Source organism: Sturnira hondurensis, unplaced genomic scaffold, assembly GCF_014824575.4.
Source record: "Sturnira hondurensis isolate 20B ecotype Veracruz unplaced genomic scaffold, ASM1482457v3 Scaffold0005309, whole genome shotgun sequence".
Classification (NCBI taxonomy): domain Eukaryota; kingdom Metazoa; phylum Chordata; class Mammalia; order Chiroptera; family Phyllostomidae; genus Sturnira; species Sturnira hondurensis.
Genome location: NW_028077940.1, coordinates 100,474 through 115,253, shown reverse-complemented (window position 1 = coordinate 115,253; position 14,780 = coordinate 100,474). Strand labels below are relative to the sequence as shown.

Sequence of the window (14,780 nt, the reverse complement as noted above, 5' to 3'; positions counted from 1 at the left end):
GGAAGTTTGTGAAACCTTGAGATTTGTAGACTTATTTAGTTAGTTATTTTTAGAGAGAGGGGATGGGAAGGAGAAAGAGTGGGAGACAAACATCAGTGTGTGGTTGCCTCTCATGTGTCGTCTACTGGGGACCCGGCCTGCAACCCAGGCATGTGCCCTGACTGGGAATCGAACTGGCAACACTTTGCTTCACAGGCCTGTGCTCAATCCAGAGCTACACCAGCCAGGACTAGACTTTTCTATATATGTTACACTTCTTTAAAGTTTAAAAAAATTTCATGTTGAGTCCTGACAGGAAACTCCACCTGATGAATGAGGCCAGCTGCAAGAAGAAATTAACATGTATTGGACCAAATAGTGTACAAAAACATTGACTAAGCATTCTTCAAGGAGGCAGACCTTTGGATATGAATCTCTGCTCCTTTACTTGCTGCAAGTAAATATAACTACCTTGTGACAACCACGTCTCCTTATTGAATAAAGCACCTCGCACTGTGAAACCCTTGAGTTTCGTAACATGATATTTTATATCCAAATATGCCCCCTTAAATACAAAGGTTTACAAATGCAGTTGCATGTCCCCAAGACTTTTATAAACATGTGATTGACAAAATAGGTGAAAATAGTTTTTCAAGGAATAAGGCCATACTAAAATCCTCCATTTTTCATCTTGCACAAAAGTACCCGTTTGTCAGGAGTTTGCTGTAGAAATGTTTTCTGCATGTAAAAGATGTAATGATGGACTCGAGTGCACAGACGCTGGATTTAGATCCCACCTGTAGGTAACATCAAGGAGATATGTGCCTCTTAGCTGAACCCTAAGCATCTAAACCTGTCATAGAACATAAGCAGTAATTATAGTTAGCAATGGCTCTAGCTGGGGCTGGAAGTACCTGATGATCAAGTAATTTTCCTGCTTGAAACAATTAGCACATGAAAACTCAAATACTTTGCCCTTACTAGCTTAATCATTTACAATTAGCTCACAATCAGACCATACATGCTCTCTCCATGAACTTTACTTTTCCTTGCTTTTCAAGACAGTCTAAATATACCAGAAGAAATTTGCTTTAGGAACAAATTTACTGAGTCACAACCATCCACACAGGAAGAAGGAGGTTGGGGAGGCTAGAAATAAATAACAGACATTCAAATTCATCAAATGGTTCAGAGAGGAGCCAAATTTTCCTAAAAGTTTCATTCCAGGGTCAGAAACAGGACATTGGAGTGCAAAAAGATGGCATATAAGACTCTTCCCTTAGAATCCCAAAACGATGGTAACTGATGTTCAGGTCCAGTCAACTCGAGAATCATAATAATGTTTGAAGATGAGGGGAACAAATTCACCTTAGAGGCACCCTAGAACCCTCCAGCTCCAGATATGATTAATCTACTTCTTCAATGGTGGGGCCTGTGGCAGCCCTTCCAGGCGAGTACCCTGTTCCACAGGCAGGCCCAGTGCATCCTCCCTGATAGAGTTTTGTAATGACTGGATTACACACTTGCTCCAATTCCTTTCGCTTATGATCAAACTCATCTTTCTCCGCCAGTTGATTTGCCTCCAGCCACAAAAGAACCTCACTGCATTTATCCAGTATTTTCTTTTTGTCAGACTCACTAATCTTACCCTTCAAGCCTTCATCACTCACAGCACTCTTCATATTAAAGGCATAGGATTCTAAGGCATTTTTTGCAGCAATTTTCTCTCTCTGAACCTCATCTTCAGCTTTATATTTCTCAGCATCCAGAACCATGCGCTCAATGTCCTCCTTGCTCAGGCGGCCCTTGTCGTTGGTGATGGTGATCTTGTTGGCCTTGCCTGTGCTTTTGTCCATGGCTGTTACATTGAGAATACCGTTGGCATCAATGTCAAAAGTCACTTCAATCTGAGGAACTCCTCTGGGTGCAGGAGGGATTCCGGTTAAGTCAAAGCGCCCCAGCAGGTTGTTGTCGCGTGTCATGGCCCTCTCGCCCTCATACACCTGGATCAGCACCCCCGGCTGGTTGTCTGAGTAGGTGGTGAAGATCTGTGTCTGCTTGGTGGGGATGGTGGAGTTGCGCTTGATCAGTGCAGTCATCACGCCCCCAGCCGTCTCCAACCCTAAGGACAGGGGAGCCACGTCCAGCAGCAGCAGATCCTGTACCTTTTCAGACTTGTCCCCCATCAGGATGGCTGCCTGCACCGCGGCCCCGTAGGCCACCGCCTCATCAGGGTTGATACTCTTGTTGAGATCACGGCCATTGAAGTAGTCCTGCAGCAGCCTCTGAACCTTAGGAATACGGGTGGACCCCCCTACTAAAACAATGTCATGGATTTTAGCCTTATCCATCTTGGCATCCTGAAGGGCCCTCTCCACAGGCTCCAGGGTGCCCCTAAAGAGGTCTGCACACAACTCTTCAAACCGGGCTCTGGTAATGGATGTGTAGAAGTCGATGCCTTCATACAGTGAATCAATTTCCAAGTTGGCCTGGGTGCTGGATGACAGGGTCCTCTTGGCCCTCTCACAGGAGGTGCGCAGCCGCCTCACGGCTCGCTTGTTCTGGCTGATGTCCTTCTTGTGCTTCCGCCTGAACTCCTCCACAAAGTGGCTGACCAGCCTGTTGTCAAAGTCCTCCCCTCCCAAATGAGTGTCCCCAGCTGTGGCCTTTACTTCAAAAATCCCATCATCTATGGTCAGGATGGACACATCAAATGTGCCTCCACCCAGATCAAAGATCAGGACATGTCGCTCTCCTTGACCTGCTTTATCTAAGCCATAGGCAATGGCAGCAGCTGTGGGTTCATTGATAATTCTTAGTACATTGAGACCTGCAATCACACCTGCATCCTTGGTGGCCTGGCGTTGAGAGTCATTGAAATAGGCTGGCACAGTGATCACAGCATTGGTGACAGGGTGGCCCAAAAAAGCCTCAGCAGTCTCCTTCATCTTAGTCAGTACCATAGAAGAAATTTCCTCAGGGTAGAAAGCCTTTTTCTCCCCTTTATAGGACACCAATACCTTGGGCTTGCTTCCTTCGTTGATTACTTGAAAAGGCCAAAGTTTCATGTCTGATTGTACTACAGGATCATTAAATTTTCTGCCGATCAGACGTTTGGCATCAAAGACAGTGTTCTGAGGATTCATGGCTACCTGGTTCTTGGCCGCATCCCCGATTAGCCTCTCGGTGTCCGTGAAGGCCACATAGCTGGGGGTAGTGCGGTTGCCCTGGTCGTTGGCAATGATCTCAACCTTGCCATGTTGGAAAACCCCCACGCAAGAGTAGGTGGTGCCTAGGTCAATGCCAATGGCCGTTCCCTTAGCAGTAGCCATGGTTTTCTGAGGCCTGTTGGGAAAAAATGCAACAAAGTCTTGGCAGAGTACTTCTTTATTCTATTTATTTATTTTTAATGTGGTAAAATACACATAACATGAAATTTACCACCATAACCATTTTTAAGGGTATAGTTCAATAGTAAGTTCATTCACATAGTCTAACCAACTTCCAGAACTCAGTCTTGCAAAACTGAAATTCTTTGCCCATTAAACAACTCAACATCCGCTATTCCCACTGGCCCCTGGAAGCCACCACTTTCTGTCTCTATGAAGTTGGCTATTCTAGATAGCTCATACAAGTGGAATTATACAATATTTCTCTTTCTGTGGCTTATTTCACTTAGCATAACAGAGTTCATCTGTGTCCAACCCATGTCCCATGGGCCTTATGTGGCCCAGGATGGCTTTGAATGAGGCTGAACACAAAATCATACATTTACTTAAAACCTTTTTTTTTCGCTCATCAGTTTTCATGTTTGTGTATTTAATATGTGGCCCAAGACAACTCTTCTTCTTCCAGTGTGGCCCAGAGACATCTAAAGGTTGGACATCCCTGAATTCTATGCTATAATATCATGGATCTGATTTTCCTTCCTTTTGGAAAGATTGAGTAATATTCTATTGTGTACCCACATTTTACTCACTTATTCCCTCTGAGGACTGCTTCTGACTCCGTCATGAACTCTGTGTACAATATTTTTGGTGTACAAATAACTCTTCCAGACAAAGCTTCCATGCTTTCTGGACAAGGTAGACAAACACATTCCTAGCCAACTGGAAATGGGAAGGCAGTGGGTGTATTGTTTTTAATTTCTCACAAGTCCTAACTCAAGTGTCCTGTGTCTCTGATATATTAGGACTGTTCATATGGACAGTAATATAATTATTAGTAAATAGTACAAGAATAAACTGTTTCACTTACAATTATAAACCTGCTTTTGCCCCAATGTATATTTATTCTGAGATTGTGTCTGTCTCCACTGAACTTTCGATCTTTGCATGAGATATTAATCGCCACATTTCGGTTTAGCTACATTCCTGGGCTCCTTTACCCTCTACTAGCAACTTGTGGGAGTAAATCTGGGCTGCTAGGATCCCACTGCAGTGGATTTTCTAGTTTCCTCAGGTGGGGTAATGTGGTCCAGGTGGCATCTTTATCCACTTTTTTTAAAAAAGATTTTATCTTTAGAGGGGAAGGGAAGGAGAGAGGGAGAGAAATATCAATGTATAGTTGCCTCTTGTGTGTCCCCTGCTGGGAACTGGTCTGCAACTCAGGCATGTGCCCTGACTGGGAACCAAACCTCTGATCTTTCAGTTCGCAGGCCAGCATTCAATCCACTAAGCCACACCAGCCAGGGTGCTTCATCTAATCTTTTACTTAAAAAAGTCCTCCTCGTCCTTCTGGCAGCTGTGACCAATCCAACATACTTTGGGCTCCTCAAGGGATTTCTGTCTCATGGTTGGCCAAGACCCCATACATCAGTCTTTACCTAGCGAGACTTGCAGCATTTTCTCAAAGACCTGTCTTGCCTTTCCCCACCCCATTACCATCAGCCCTCCTTGTTCACCTATTCTCCCGTCGCCTTCACTCCGGTTTGATAATGTGTGAATTGCGAAGCCAATGTCCGTGGGGACTCCCTCATCATCCACCCAACGCAGCCGGTGTCCCCCCTCCCGTCCCCCCCCAACCCTCCCACCCTACAACTTTAAGCAGGCTTAATTTCTTCTCATCCTGACACCACACTAGCCATGAGGTCAGAGGCAGCATTTCCATTGTAACGCGACTGCTGGGAACGCCGTCAACATCTCCCCACCCCCACTCCCCCTGGTCCCGCCCCCTTCACAGCGTCCTCAGCAGAGCATACTCCTGAGCCCCTCCCTACTTTATGTCCCTCCAGGGCTCCCAGAGACTACGCCAGCCCAGCAAGCCCTAGAAGAGTCGGGAGAGTTCTGAGAGGGGCGGCACCCAGTGCGCTGATTGGTCCGGGAAAGCCTGGGGGCGGGAAGCCTGGAGAAAGCCCTGGAATATTCCGAACCGGCCGCGGGCCAGAGATCAGGGATTGGGTGAGCGGGAGAAGAGGCGGGGGCTACGAAGAATTATAAATACAGAGCCAGCAGTGGTCGGCCAATTGCGAGTGCGCCGAAACGAGCTGGTTTCTGCAGCTTTTCTGTGTGGTGCTGGTGAACGCAGACCCGCTGCTTCCTAGGACGAACTTCTGCCGGCGCCCACGTTCAGTTTCCCGCTTCGGAAAGGCCAGAGCTTGGGCCGAGCTTCTGTGGTCGCGGACCCGGACCCGGACCATCGTTTGCAGGAAAAGCCCGAACTTCAGCGCGGGGCGAGAGAGCAGGACGCGGGCATGGCTAAAACCACGGCCATCGGTATCGACCTGGGCACCACCTACTCGTGCGTGGGAGTGTTCCAGCACGGCAAAGTGGAGATCATTGCCAACGACCAGGGCAACCGCACTACCCCCAGCTACGTGGCTTTCACGGACACCGAGCGGCTCATCGGGGATGCGGCCAAAAACCAGGTGGCGCTGAACCCGCAGAACACTGTCTTTGATGCCAAGCGGCTGATCGGCCGAAAGTTTGGCGACCCGGTGGTGCAGTCGGACATGAAGCACTGGCCTTTCCAGGTGATCAACGACGGGGACAAGCCCAAGGTGCAGGTTAGCTACAAGGGGGAGACCAAGGCGTTCTACCCCGAGGAGGTCTCCTCTATGGTCCTGACCAAGATGAAGGAGATCGCTGAGGCGTACCTGGGTTACCCCGTGACCAACGCGGTGATCACCGTGCCGGCATACTTCAACGACTCGCAGCGCCAGGCCACTAAGGACGCAGGGGTGATCGCGGGTCTGAACGTGCTGAGGATCATCAATGAGCCCACCGCTGCCGCCATAGCCTACGGCCTGGACCGGACGGGCAAGGGGGAGCGCAACGTGCTAATCTTTGACCTGGGTGGGGGCACCTTCGACGTGTCCATCCTGACCATCGACGATGGCATCTTCGAGGTGAAGGCCACGGCCGGCGACACCCACCTGGGAGGGGAGGACTTTGACAACAGGCTGGTGAACCACTTCGTGGAGGAGTTCAAGCGGAAGCACAAGAAGGACATCAGCCAGAACAAGCGAGCCGTGAGGCGGCTGCGCACCGCCTGTGAGAGGGCCAAGAGGACCCTGTCATCCAGCACCCAGGCCAGCCTGGAGATCGACTCCCTGTTTGAGGGCATCGACTTCTACACCTCCATCACGAGGGCGCGGTTCGAGGAGCTGTGCTCCGACCTGTTCCGGAGCACCCTGGAGCCAGTAGAGAAGGCTCTGCGCGACGCCAAACTGGACAAGGCCCAGATCCACGACCTGGTCCTGGTGGGTGGCTCCACCCGCATCCCCAAGGTGCAGAAGCTGCTGCAAGACTTCTTCAATGGGCGTGACCTCAACAAGAGCATCAATCCTGATGAGGCGGTGGCCTACGGGGCGGCGGTGCAGGCAGCTATCCTGATGGGGGACAAGTCTGAGAACGTGCAGGATCTGCTGCTGCTGGACGTGGCTCCCCTGTCCTTAGGGTTGGAGACCGCTGGGGGCGTGATGACTGCACTGATTAAGCGCAACTCCACCATCCCCACCAAGCAGACACAGATCTTCACCACCTACTCGGATAACCAGCCGGGGGTGCTGATCCAGGTGTATGAGGGCGAGAGGGCCATGACACGCGACAACAACTTGCTAGGGCGCTTCGAGCTGAGTGGCATCCCACCGGCCCCTCGGGGTGTGCCCCAGATCGAGGTGACCTTCGATATCGATGCCAATGGCATCCTGAACGTCACTGCCACAGACAAGAGCACAGGCAAGGCCAACAAGATCACCATCACCAACGACAAGGGCCGCCTGAGCAAGGAGGAGATCGAGCGCATGGTGCAGGATGCTGAGAAGTACAAAGCTGAGGATGAGGTCCAGCGGGAGAGGGTGTCTGCCAAGAATGCGCTGGAGTCGTATGCCTTCAACATGAAGAGTGCTGTGGAGGATGAGGGGCTCAAAGGCAAGATCAGCGAGGCGGACAAGAAACAGGTGCTGGACAAGTGCCAGGAGGTGATTTCCTGGCTGGACGCCAATACCCTGGCCGAGAAGGAGGAGTTTGAGCACAAGAGGAAGGAGCTGGAGCAGGTGTGTAACCCCATCTTCAGCGGACTGTACCAGGGGGCAGGTGGCCCTGGGGCTGGTGGCTTTGGGGCTCAAGTCCCTAAGGCAGGCTCTGGTTCTGGCCCCACCATTGAGGAAGTGGATTAGGGCTACCTTTTCCCCCATATTTATCTCTGCGGCAGAGTTGACTCAAGGATCTTGCTAAATTTTTGTTAACTAAATTTTTGTTAACTATTAATTGTCTTCCATTTCAGTTCAGTCTGGAGTTAGGTGTAATATGATTGATTTGTCTGTTTTTATTACTTGTAATGCAATCAATGTGTTCTCTAGAATTCTTTGCATTTAATGTAACTCGGTACTCTAGAATGTCTGTTTTTCTCCTCAGTGATCAATTCTGCTACCCTTTGGTGTGGGGGGGGAGGGGTTGGCCTTTAAAGACAAGTTTGAGTGCCTGCCGGCAAACTGTAGGGTCTCCCGTTGGTTCCCAGTCAGGACACATGCCTGGGTTGGGTAACAGATCTCCACTGGGGGCCGCAAGAGGCATCACACATTGTCTCTCTCTCCCTTTCTCCTCTCTGTAAAAATAAATCTTTTAAAAAATGTTAATATGTGACTATTTTTATTTGTGAGTGTTAATGGACTCTTCCGAAATGTCTGACTTCCATACATGGTGAGTGGGGGCAGTACTTCTGATGACTGGTAAATATTGGGAGCCATGGCTATGGGTGTTTTTGTTGAGAATCAGTTCTAGGTGGTGAATCACATTTGTGTTAGGGAACATTCTAGGTAACCATTTCAATTGAGGTGGAGCTTGTTTTAGAGAAAAGTAGGGACAGGAGCAGCAATAGGGTTTTGGGGAGGAGAGATTTGTTGAGTTTAAAGGCTGTGTTTAGATAGAAGGGTTTAATGTTCCTCATTTACAGTTATGAGGAGTTCTTCCATACAGAGTTCTTTAGTAGCCACTCCTTATCTGTGAGTTTTCCACTCTTTTGTTGAGGTTATAAAGATATTCAAAGTAGATAAAAGAGAAAAAAAAAATGAGCTGCAGATCCACCCTGGCTCTGTAAATCCCACCTGGTGGTCAAATGCAGTTATTTATCCTATGAGTTTTGGTTGCCTCTTTTTATATTGTCCAAATGGTCTCACTTCCAAAGTTGTAATGTTATTTTGAGCTGAAATACGCTATAGGTAATTGACACCTTCAGTTATGGTTACCCTAGCTGCAGTTATAAAACTGAGTCTGAAGGATTGAGATCCTTATATGGGGGCATGGTAATAAAGAGGGTTGGGCTAGACACTACCAGGTTCTTTGAATCGCCCCAATAATCTTCAGTAATCCTCATCCCACCATCCTCTACACATCAGGTATTCTAAAGCGTTTTTTAATAGGTGAGCATGTGGAGGTGGCCACTTTAACTACATCTGGAACAAAATTAGCACAAGTCATGGTTTGGGGCCAGACATAGAGCCCAAGTCTGGTTCTAAGCAATGTTTTTACCAAGTTTTAACAAATTAGTATCCTCTTTGTCTTTTTTCATGGGCAGGCTCAAAAAATAGTAAATTTAATGTAGAAAGAAGGAGATAAAAGCTGTACAGTATAGAGCTGGGGAAATAGGGAAAATGGTTTTTCCTTCCATACAAACCTGCCTAGGAGATTCTTTCAGCTTAGCAATTATGTATCCTGAACACTTCCTCTAGCCTGAGAGAATTCCAACCTGCTTCCTACCAAAAACAGTCTGGAAATACAAACACCTACACCAAAATCAAAGAAATGAAAATTCCATGCTGTATCTTCCAATAAATTACCCTCTGAGGAAGGTAAAAGAAAATTTGTTAGGAATGACAATGTATAAGAAAGTCCTCCTAATGCTTGTTCAAGCTGCCCAGGTGTTTCTAATTTGCAACCAAAGTGTACCAGAGGATACCCCTGATTGTATCTTCAGGAGCAGGAAAGTATCTGTTTTCAGGGGCCCAGCTGGTGGTAAAGAACTCACTACTGTGAGTGCGAGCCTGAAGGCTAGAAAGGCCTTAAAAGTGTTGACTGACTGGCAGCAGCAGCAGTAATGATAGAGGTTAGGGAAATCTCTAGCAACAGCTTCGCCAAGCAACAGTGTAAATACAGCCCAGAAGAAAATTCCTCAGGCCAGGCCAGTTCAGTTCATGACTCCCTCATTAGGGAAGTGGTTCATTAGGAAGCAGTATCAGAATATGTCATTGTATGGAAAAAATACAATAAAAATAAATTTAAAATTAAAAAGAGTGTCATTGTCTATCTGTACACATAACATGTTGAAATTTCAAGCAAAATTCACTTAGTAACATCAGCCACAGGTGGAGGCCCCTGGGCTGAGAAATAAGTCAAATACATGAATACCACAGGACTCTTGGAAGAAATTTTTTTTTTGTTTTTCGAAGAGATTTTTGTGATGGAAGGTAGAGACTGGAGGAAGGTCAGGGCAGATGGAAGGATAATTGGGTAAGAAAGTAAAGGGATATTTTCTGTACCAACAATGGCCTTCTTCCAAATTTTACTCTTTGCTCACTATGTCTAAATTATGTGATTCAAAAAAGAGACTGATTTTGTATGGTTCAGAACTCCCAAATCACCCTTATATGTGGCTTTTGCTCAAAAGATGAAAAAAGATGCCAACAAGCATCACCAAAAATGACTCACATTTATATAAATGAGGAGTCCAGGTGGGTAGGATTTGGGATAATATACAAGTCGATGGATTAAGGGCCAAGAGCAAATGATTAGGGGAAGATATTTGAGAGTGTATTCTATTGAAGGGAGAACATGGCCTGGCTGTTGCCACCTACTTCAACTGGTTTGCTTCCAATGCTTCCTTACATATGGTGCTGTTCAGAGCATACTGAACACCTCTACTGGTTTTGGTCAACTCCCAGGCCAGGCACCACCCATAAAATGAAGAAGAATGAGGACCAGAGAGGAGTTGTTTACTGGTATAGAATTTGTTTGCAAGATAAAAAAGGTCTTGGAAATTGGCTATACAATGTGAATATACTTTCCAGAAGTGTAAGCGTAAAAAAGGTTAGAGTGGATTATAGACACTGAATTGTGTATTTTAAATTTAAGCAGTTTATTGTAGTCAATTATATCAATACAGATAAAGACATGACGCTTACTATGCTGGCAGATCTGCGGGCTCCAGTGGGGTTGCGAATTCAGATTTCGCTGGCTCTACGGAGCGGGTTGACAGTTCCTGGGAGTGAACCTGGCTCCAAGCTGGCCCGGTAAGGGCGAGGGTGGAGTCTGAGTCATTAACTGGCCCAGGCCACTAGGAAGATTCCTGCTGCGCGCGAAAGTGGCGGGCGCAGGGACTTTCAGCCCGCTGGCCGGTTATATCACCTGCTTTCCAAAATTCACAAAATATCTCCGAATATTTGACCAGAAGAGTGTGAAACAGTCACCGATGGCCTCTCTTTCACTTTGTTTTATTCTTATTTGGACGAACAATGAGCAAATGTCGCAGGTCCAACCAGGCATCTAAGAAGACAGCCAAGGCTGTCAGGCCCCGACCTCACCCCACTATAAATAGCGGGGCCCCGGAACTAGCCTTCTTTTCGTCCGAATTGCTCTCTGGTGGGTCGTACGCTACCTGCCTTCTCAGGAGAGGATGGTGGCGGTCTCCAGCGCCGCAGGCATCCTTGCACAGCTGTCTGCCGGCAAGTACTCCGGGTCCCTGCTGGGTGAGGGGCCGCAGGCTCGGACTGAGCAGGATGAATTACAATTACAGACTAGAGTTTCTGATGTCCATGTGACGCCACTGCTTGTAACTGACGCAGTCCGGAGCATGGGGGACTTGGCTAGAGTCGTAGGAGCTTTTGCTGACTCAGTGGTTTCTTTACAGACCCTGATTCTCGCGGGCGGGTCTACAGCACAACAAGGGTGAGTGGATTGTGCGAGATGGAGTGGCTGCGGTTGGCCTGGGGTAGAATGGGGGTGATGATGACTCCCGGTGATTCTGAGTGTCTCGCTGACGCCATAACCGCAGCGCGCTGACCACCTCCCTCCCTGGACTGGGATCCCTGGTATCTTGCACTGGGAGAAGTTGATGGCCAGGAACCCTTATTAACCACTTAACTCCTGTGTTTTATTTCTCCACTAGGGCTTTAAGACGTAGACCAGTGTGTTATCCTTGAATAAAGGTGAGTGTTAGGTGTGAGCATACTTTTCAGAGACTGTCTTGCTCCCAAGCTCTTTCATGGGGCACTGGAGTTTGCCTGCCTTTTATCTATTATTTATTTTTTTAAATCTTTGTTTTTATCTTTGACACTCTTACAGATATTCCACACGCCCCCTTTGCCCACCTCCACCCAGCCCCCCTACCCCCTTCCCTTTAGCCATCACCACCCTGTCAAGACTGCCTCTTTACATGCAAAAATGTAAACCTTTAATTTGATGGTTTTCCAAGGGCCACTTTATGGATTATATTTCTTGTTATGATTACCTTTTGAAAAGTCTTTTATAATGCCCTATGTTATTGTCCAAGCCTGGTTAAACCTGCTTTCTCCACCCCTCCTTCTACATGCTGGGCTGGAGCTATTCTATGTAGTTCTAACTTTATTTCCTACTTCTCCCAAACTACCTACTCCTATGCCTTCAAATGTTCTAGATTTTTTTCCCAGAATAGCTTCCCTTGATCCAGGTCTCCCTGATTTGGGAATGATGATTTCTCAGACTAGAGTCACTGACACTGGTCTTGATGTCAAAAATTGACTTCTGACTCATTTGGGGAACTGGAATTTGAGTCTCTGAGAAGGCCCAGTGGGTGGGCAGTAACTCGTTTGTCCTTTTTCATTTGTTGTCCTGTTTTCCTGTTTCTAGCATGAGCTCTGGAAGCCCAGCCAGTGGTGGTGCCGCTTCCCAGATTCACCACTAAACCGGTGACTGAAAGCCTAAGGTTACTACTGTTGGAAAAGTACTGTTGTGATGGCTGGGATGCCTAGATAATGGTTCCTGCCACTTCGCACTGTGTTTGTCAAGAGCCACGGTCCTTCTCTTGGGCTACTCTGGTGAGTCCGCAGGTTCTTCTTCCAGCCCCAGAGTGGTAGTGATGATCTGGTTGGACTACATGCTCTGAACATTTTTCTCAGGATCTTAGAAACGAACTGATGCACTCATCACTCTTTTAAAAAAAATTATTTTTAGAAAGAGGAGAAGGAAGGGGGAAAGGGAGAGAAGCATTGATTGGTTGCCTCTCCCAAGTGCCCTCAGCCAGGCACCAAGGCTGCAGGTAGGGCCACTCTTACACTTTTTTTTTAAATATTATTTTCCAGATAGGGCGAGGGACAAAGAAAGAAGATGAGAAACATCGATATGTGAGAGAGAAATCGTTTGATCAGTTCAGTTGACTCTCACACGCCCCCAACCAGGGACCTGGCCATCCTGGGAATAGAACTGGCAACCTTTCCATTCACAGGCCAGCGCTCTTATCATTCTTAAGCCTCTCTTTTTTTGCCATTAGGCAACTCCTCTGCCAGCCCAGGTTTGTTTTAATGAAGTTAAAGTTCTGTATAGTTCTGATACGTGTTCCTTTTATGAGATTTCAGGATTTTACTGACAAAAAGTATGCCCTCTGTCTGGTTTTGGGCAGGTCCTAGGAACTTACTGCAATAGCCAGTGTGAGCAGCTGTCAACTTACTGGAGAGAAAAACTGCCTTGAAATTTGGGGGAGCTTAAATATCATTTATCTTTCGATTCACTGTGTCTGAAGTAAGTACTTGGTTTTATGAAAAGGATTTCGATAAAATATATTAAAGAAAATAAAGTAGATTCTTTGGTCTCAGTGAAAATAAGATGGTTCAAAAAGATTTAGGAAAGTGAACAGCAGGAGCCACCAGTGAAGGAGCATTACAGTTGACATCTAGCTGTACCTCTTTATAGGTGTGTATAAAAAACTGAAATTGGATTGTGCCACATTGACATTGTTAAGGATTTCTAGACTGTGTCAAAAGAATTCTGATGTACTAGATGCTGTTAACAAGGATTTGGGATTTTTATGATGAACAGTACTCACATATAGTCACTTAATTTGCCTTCTGATCATATTGGTGAAAATATAGGTTGTCTAGATGTATTTTAAAAGAACATACTGCTTTTTGTCAGGATGGGGAGTTAAATGGGTTGGAGTGTTTTGTTGTTTTTTTTTTAATTTTATTTATTCATCTTTAGAAGAGAAGGAGAGGAGGAGAGAAATATCAATGTATGGTTGCTTTTGGTGCATCCCCTGCTGGGAACTGGCCTGCAACCCAGGCATGTGCCCTGATGGGGAATCGAACCGCCATCTTCTGGTTCGCAGGCCCGTGCTCAATCCACTGAGCTACACCAGCCAGGGCTTTGGGTTGTAGTTTTACAAGATGAAAAAAAATTACAGAGATATGCGGTGGTGATTATTTTATCACCAGCTTGTGTACCTATTGACTAATCTTTAAAAAATTGCATTTTTTAAATGCAATTTTTTTCTGCATTTCTTTTTTTTCAAATTTTATTTTTAGAGAGGGGGAGGGAGGGAGAAAGGAAGAGAAACATCAATATGTGGTTGCCTCTTGTGCATCTCCTGCTGGGGACCTGTCCCACAACCCAGGCATGTGCCCTAACTGGGAATTGAACCCATGACTCTTTGTTTTGCAGGCCGACACTCAGTCTGGAAGGGTCAAGCCAGTTTTCCAACCCAGTGGACTGCCCATGACTGAATTATCCCAATTCAGTTGTTGGCTCGAAGCTTAATGGAAACTCCCACCTCCCACAATAGACATCTGATGCCAGCCATATTGGCCGGTGGTCAGACTGACCTTATAGTACCAGTGAACAGCTCAGCCCTTTACCTAACCTATTATCCCAGCTTACATCCTGACACCCTTAGGCACCAGCCTAGAAGAACAAGAGACTAACCCCTCCCCTATCCCTCTCAAACCCTTTATTTTAAAAATCCCATTCTTGCTTTGTGGGGAGGGAGTGGCTACAGTATCAAATAAAGGCACTGATTATATCTGGTTCTAACAATCTGCTGAGCCACACCAACTAGGGCTGCATTTCTTTACCTATTGAACATTTCTAGCTTGGTTCCCACCACTTAAACTGATCAGCAAAGATTTTCTTTTTTAAAGATGGTATGTATGTGAGTATGTAAAGAGAAGGGAAGGAGAGAAACGTCAGTGAGGGGCCTGGACTGCAACTCAAGCGTGTGCTGTGAACCAGAATCAAACCAGCAACCTTTTTGTCTGTGGGATGACATCCAACCCACTGAAACACATCAGTCAGGGTATCCTTTATCGATCTTTCTTTTTTAAAAAGATTTTATTTATT

General features: G+C 46.6%; 2 protein-coding genes, 1 long non-coding RNA gene and 2 other non-coding genes across 8 annotated transcripts; 4 read left to right on the top strand and 1 right to left on the bottom strand.

Annotated features, from left to right (window-relative positions):
* Window positions 1-1,129: 1,129 nt before the first annotated feature.
* Window positions 1,130-3,318, bottom strand: LOC118987562 (heat shock 70 kDa protein 1-like). The gene has a single exon (XM_037046735.1). The coding sequence runs from the start codon at window positions 3,309-3,311 to the stop codon at window positions 1,386-1,388; it is 1,926 nt and encodes a 641-aa protein (XP_036902630.1). The 5' UTR covers window positions 3,312-3,318; the 3' UTR covers window positions 1,130-1,385.
* A 2,104-nt stretch (window positions 3,319-5,422) lies between these two features.
* LOC118987561 (heat shock 70 kDa protein 1) lies at window positions 5,423-8,056 on the top strand. The gene has a single exon (XM_037046734.1). It carries the CDS (start codon window positions 5,672-5,674, stop codon window positions 7,595-7,597), a length of 1,926 nt encoding a protein of 641 aa, XP_036902629.1. The 5' UTR covers window positions 5,423-5,671; the 3' UTR covers window positions 7,598-8,056.
* A 3,152-nt stretch (window positions 8,057-11,208) lies between these two features.
* Window positions 11,209-14,463, top strand: LOC118987563 (uncharacterized). 4 transcript variants are annotated; one of them, XR_005066603.1, is made up of 5 exons: window positions 11,209-11,360; window positions 11,581-11,620; window positions 12,300-12,487; window positions 13,025-13,187; window positions 14,106-14,463. It is a non-coding gene; the product is annotated as an uncharacterized LOC118987563 (long non-coding RNA). The 4 variants fall into 4 exon arrangements; XR_005066605.1 differs by lacking the exon at window positions 14,106-14,463 and adding an exon at window positions 12,624-12,708 and having other exon boundaries at window positions 13,069-13,242; XR_005066604.1 differs by lacking the exon at window positions 14,106-14,463 and adding an exon at window positions 12,624-12,708 and having other exon boundaries at window positions 13,025-13,242.
* LOC118987647 (small nucleolar RNA SNORD48) lies at window positions 11,414-11,476 on the top strand. The gene has a single exon (XR_005066616.1). It is a non-coding gene; the product is annotated as a small nucleolar RNA SNORD48 (small nucleolar RNA).
* LOC118987653 (small nucleolar RNA SNORD52) lies at window positions 12,134-12,201 on the top strand. The gene has a single exon (XR_005066622.1). It is a non-coding gene; the product is annotated as a small nucleolar RNA SNORD52 (small nucleolar RNA).
* Window positions 14,464-14,780: the final 317 nt, after the last annotated feature.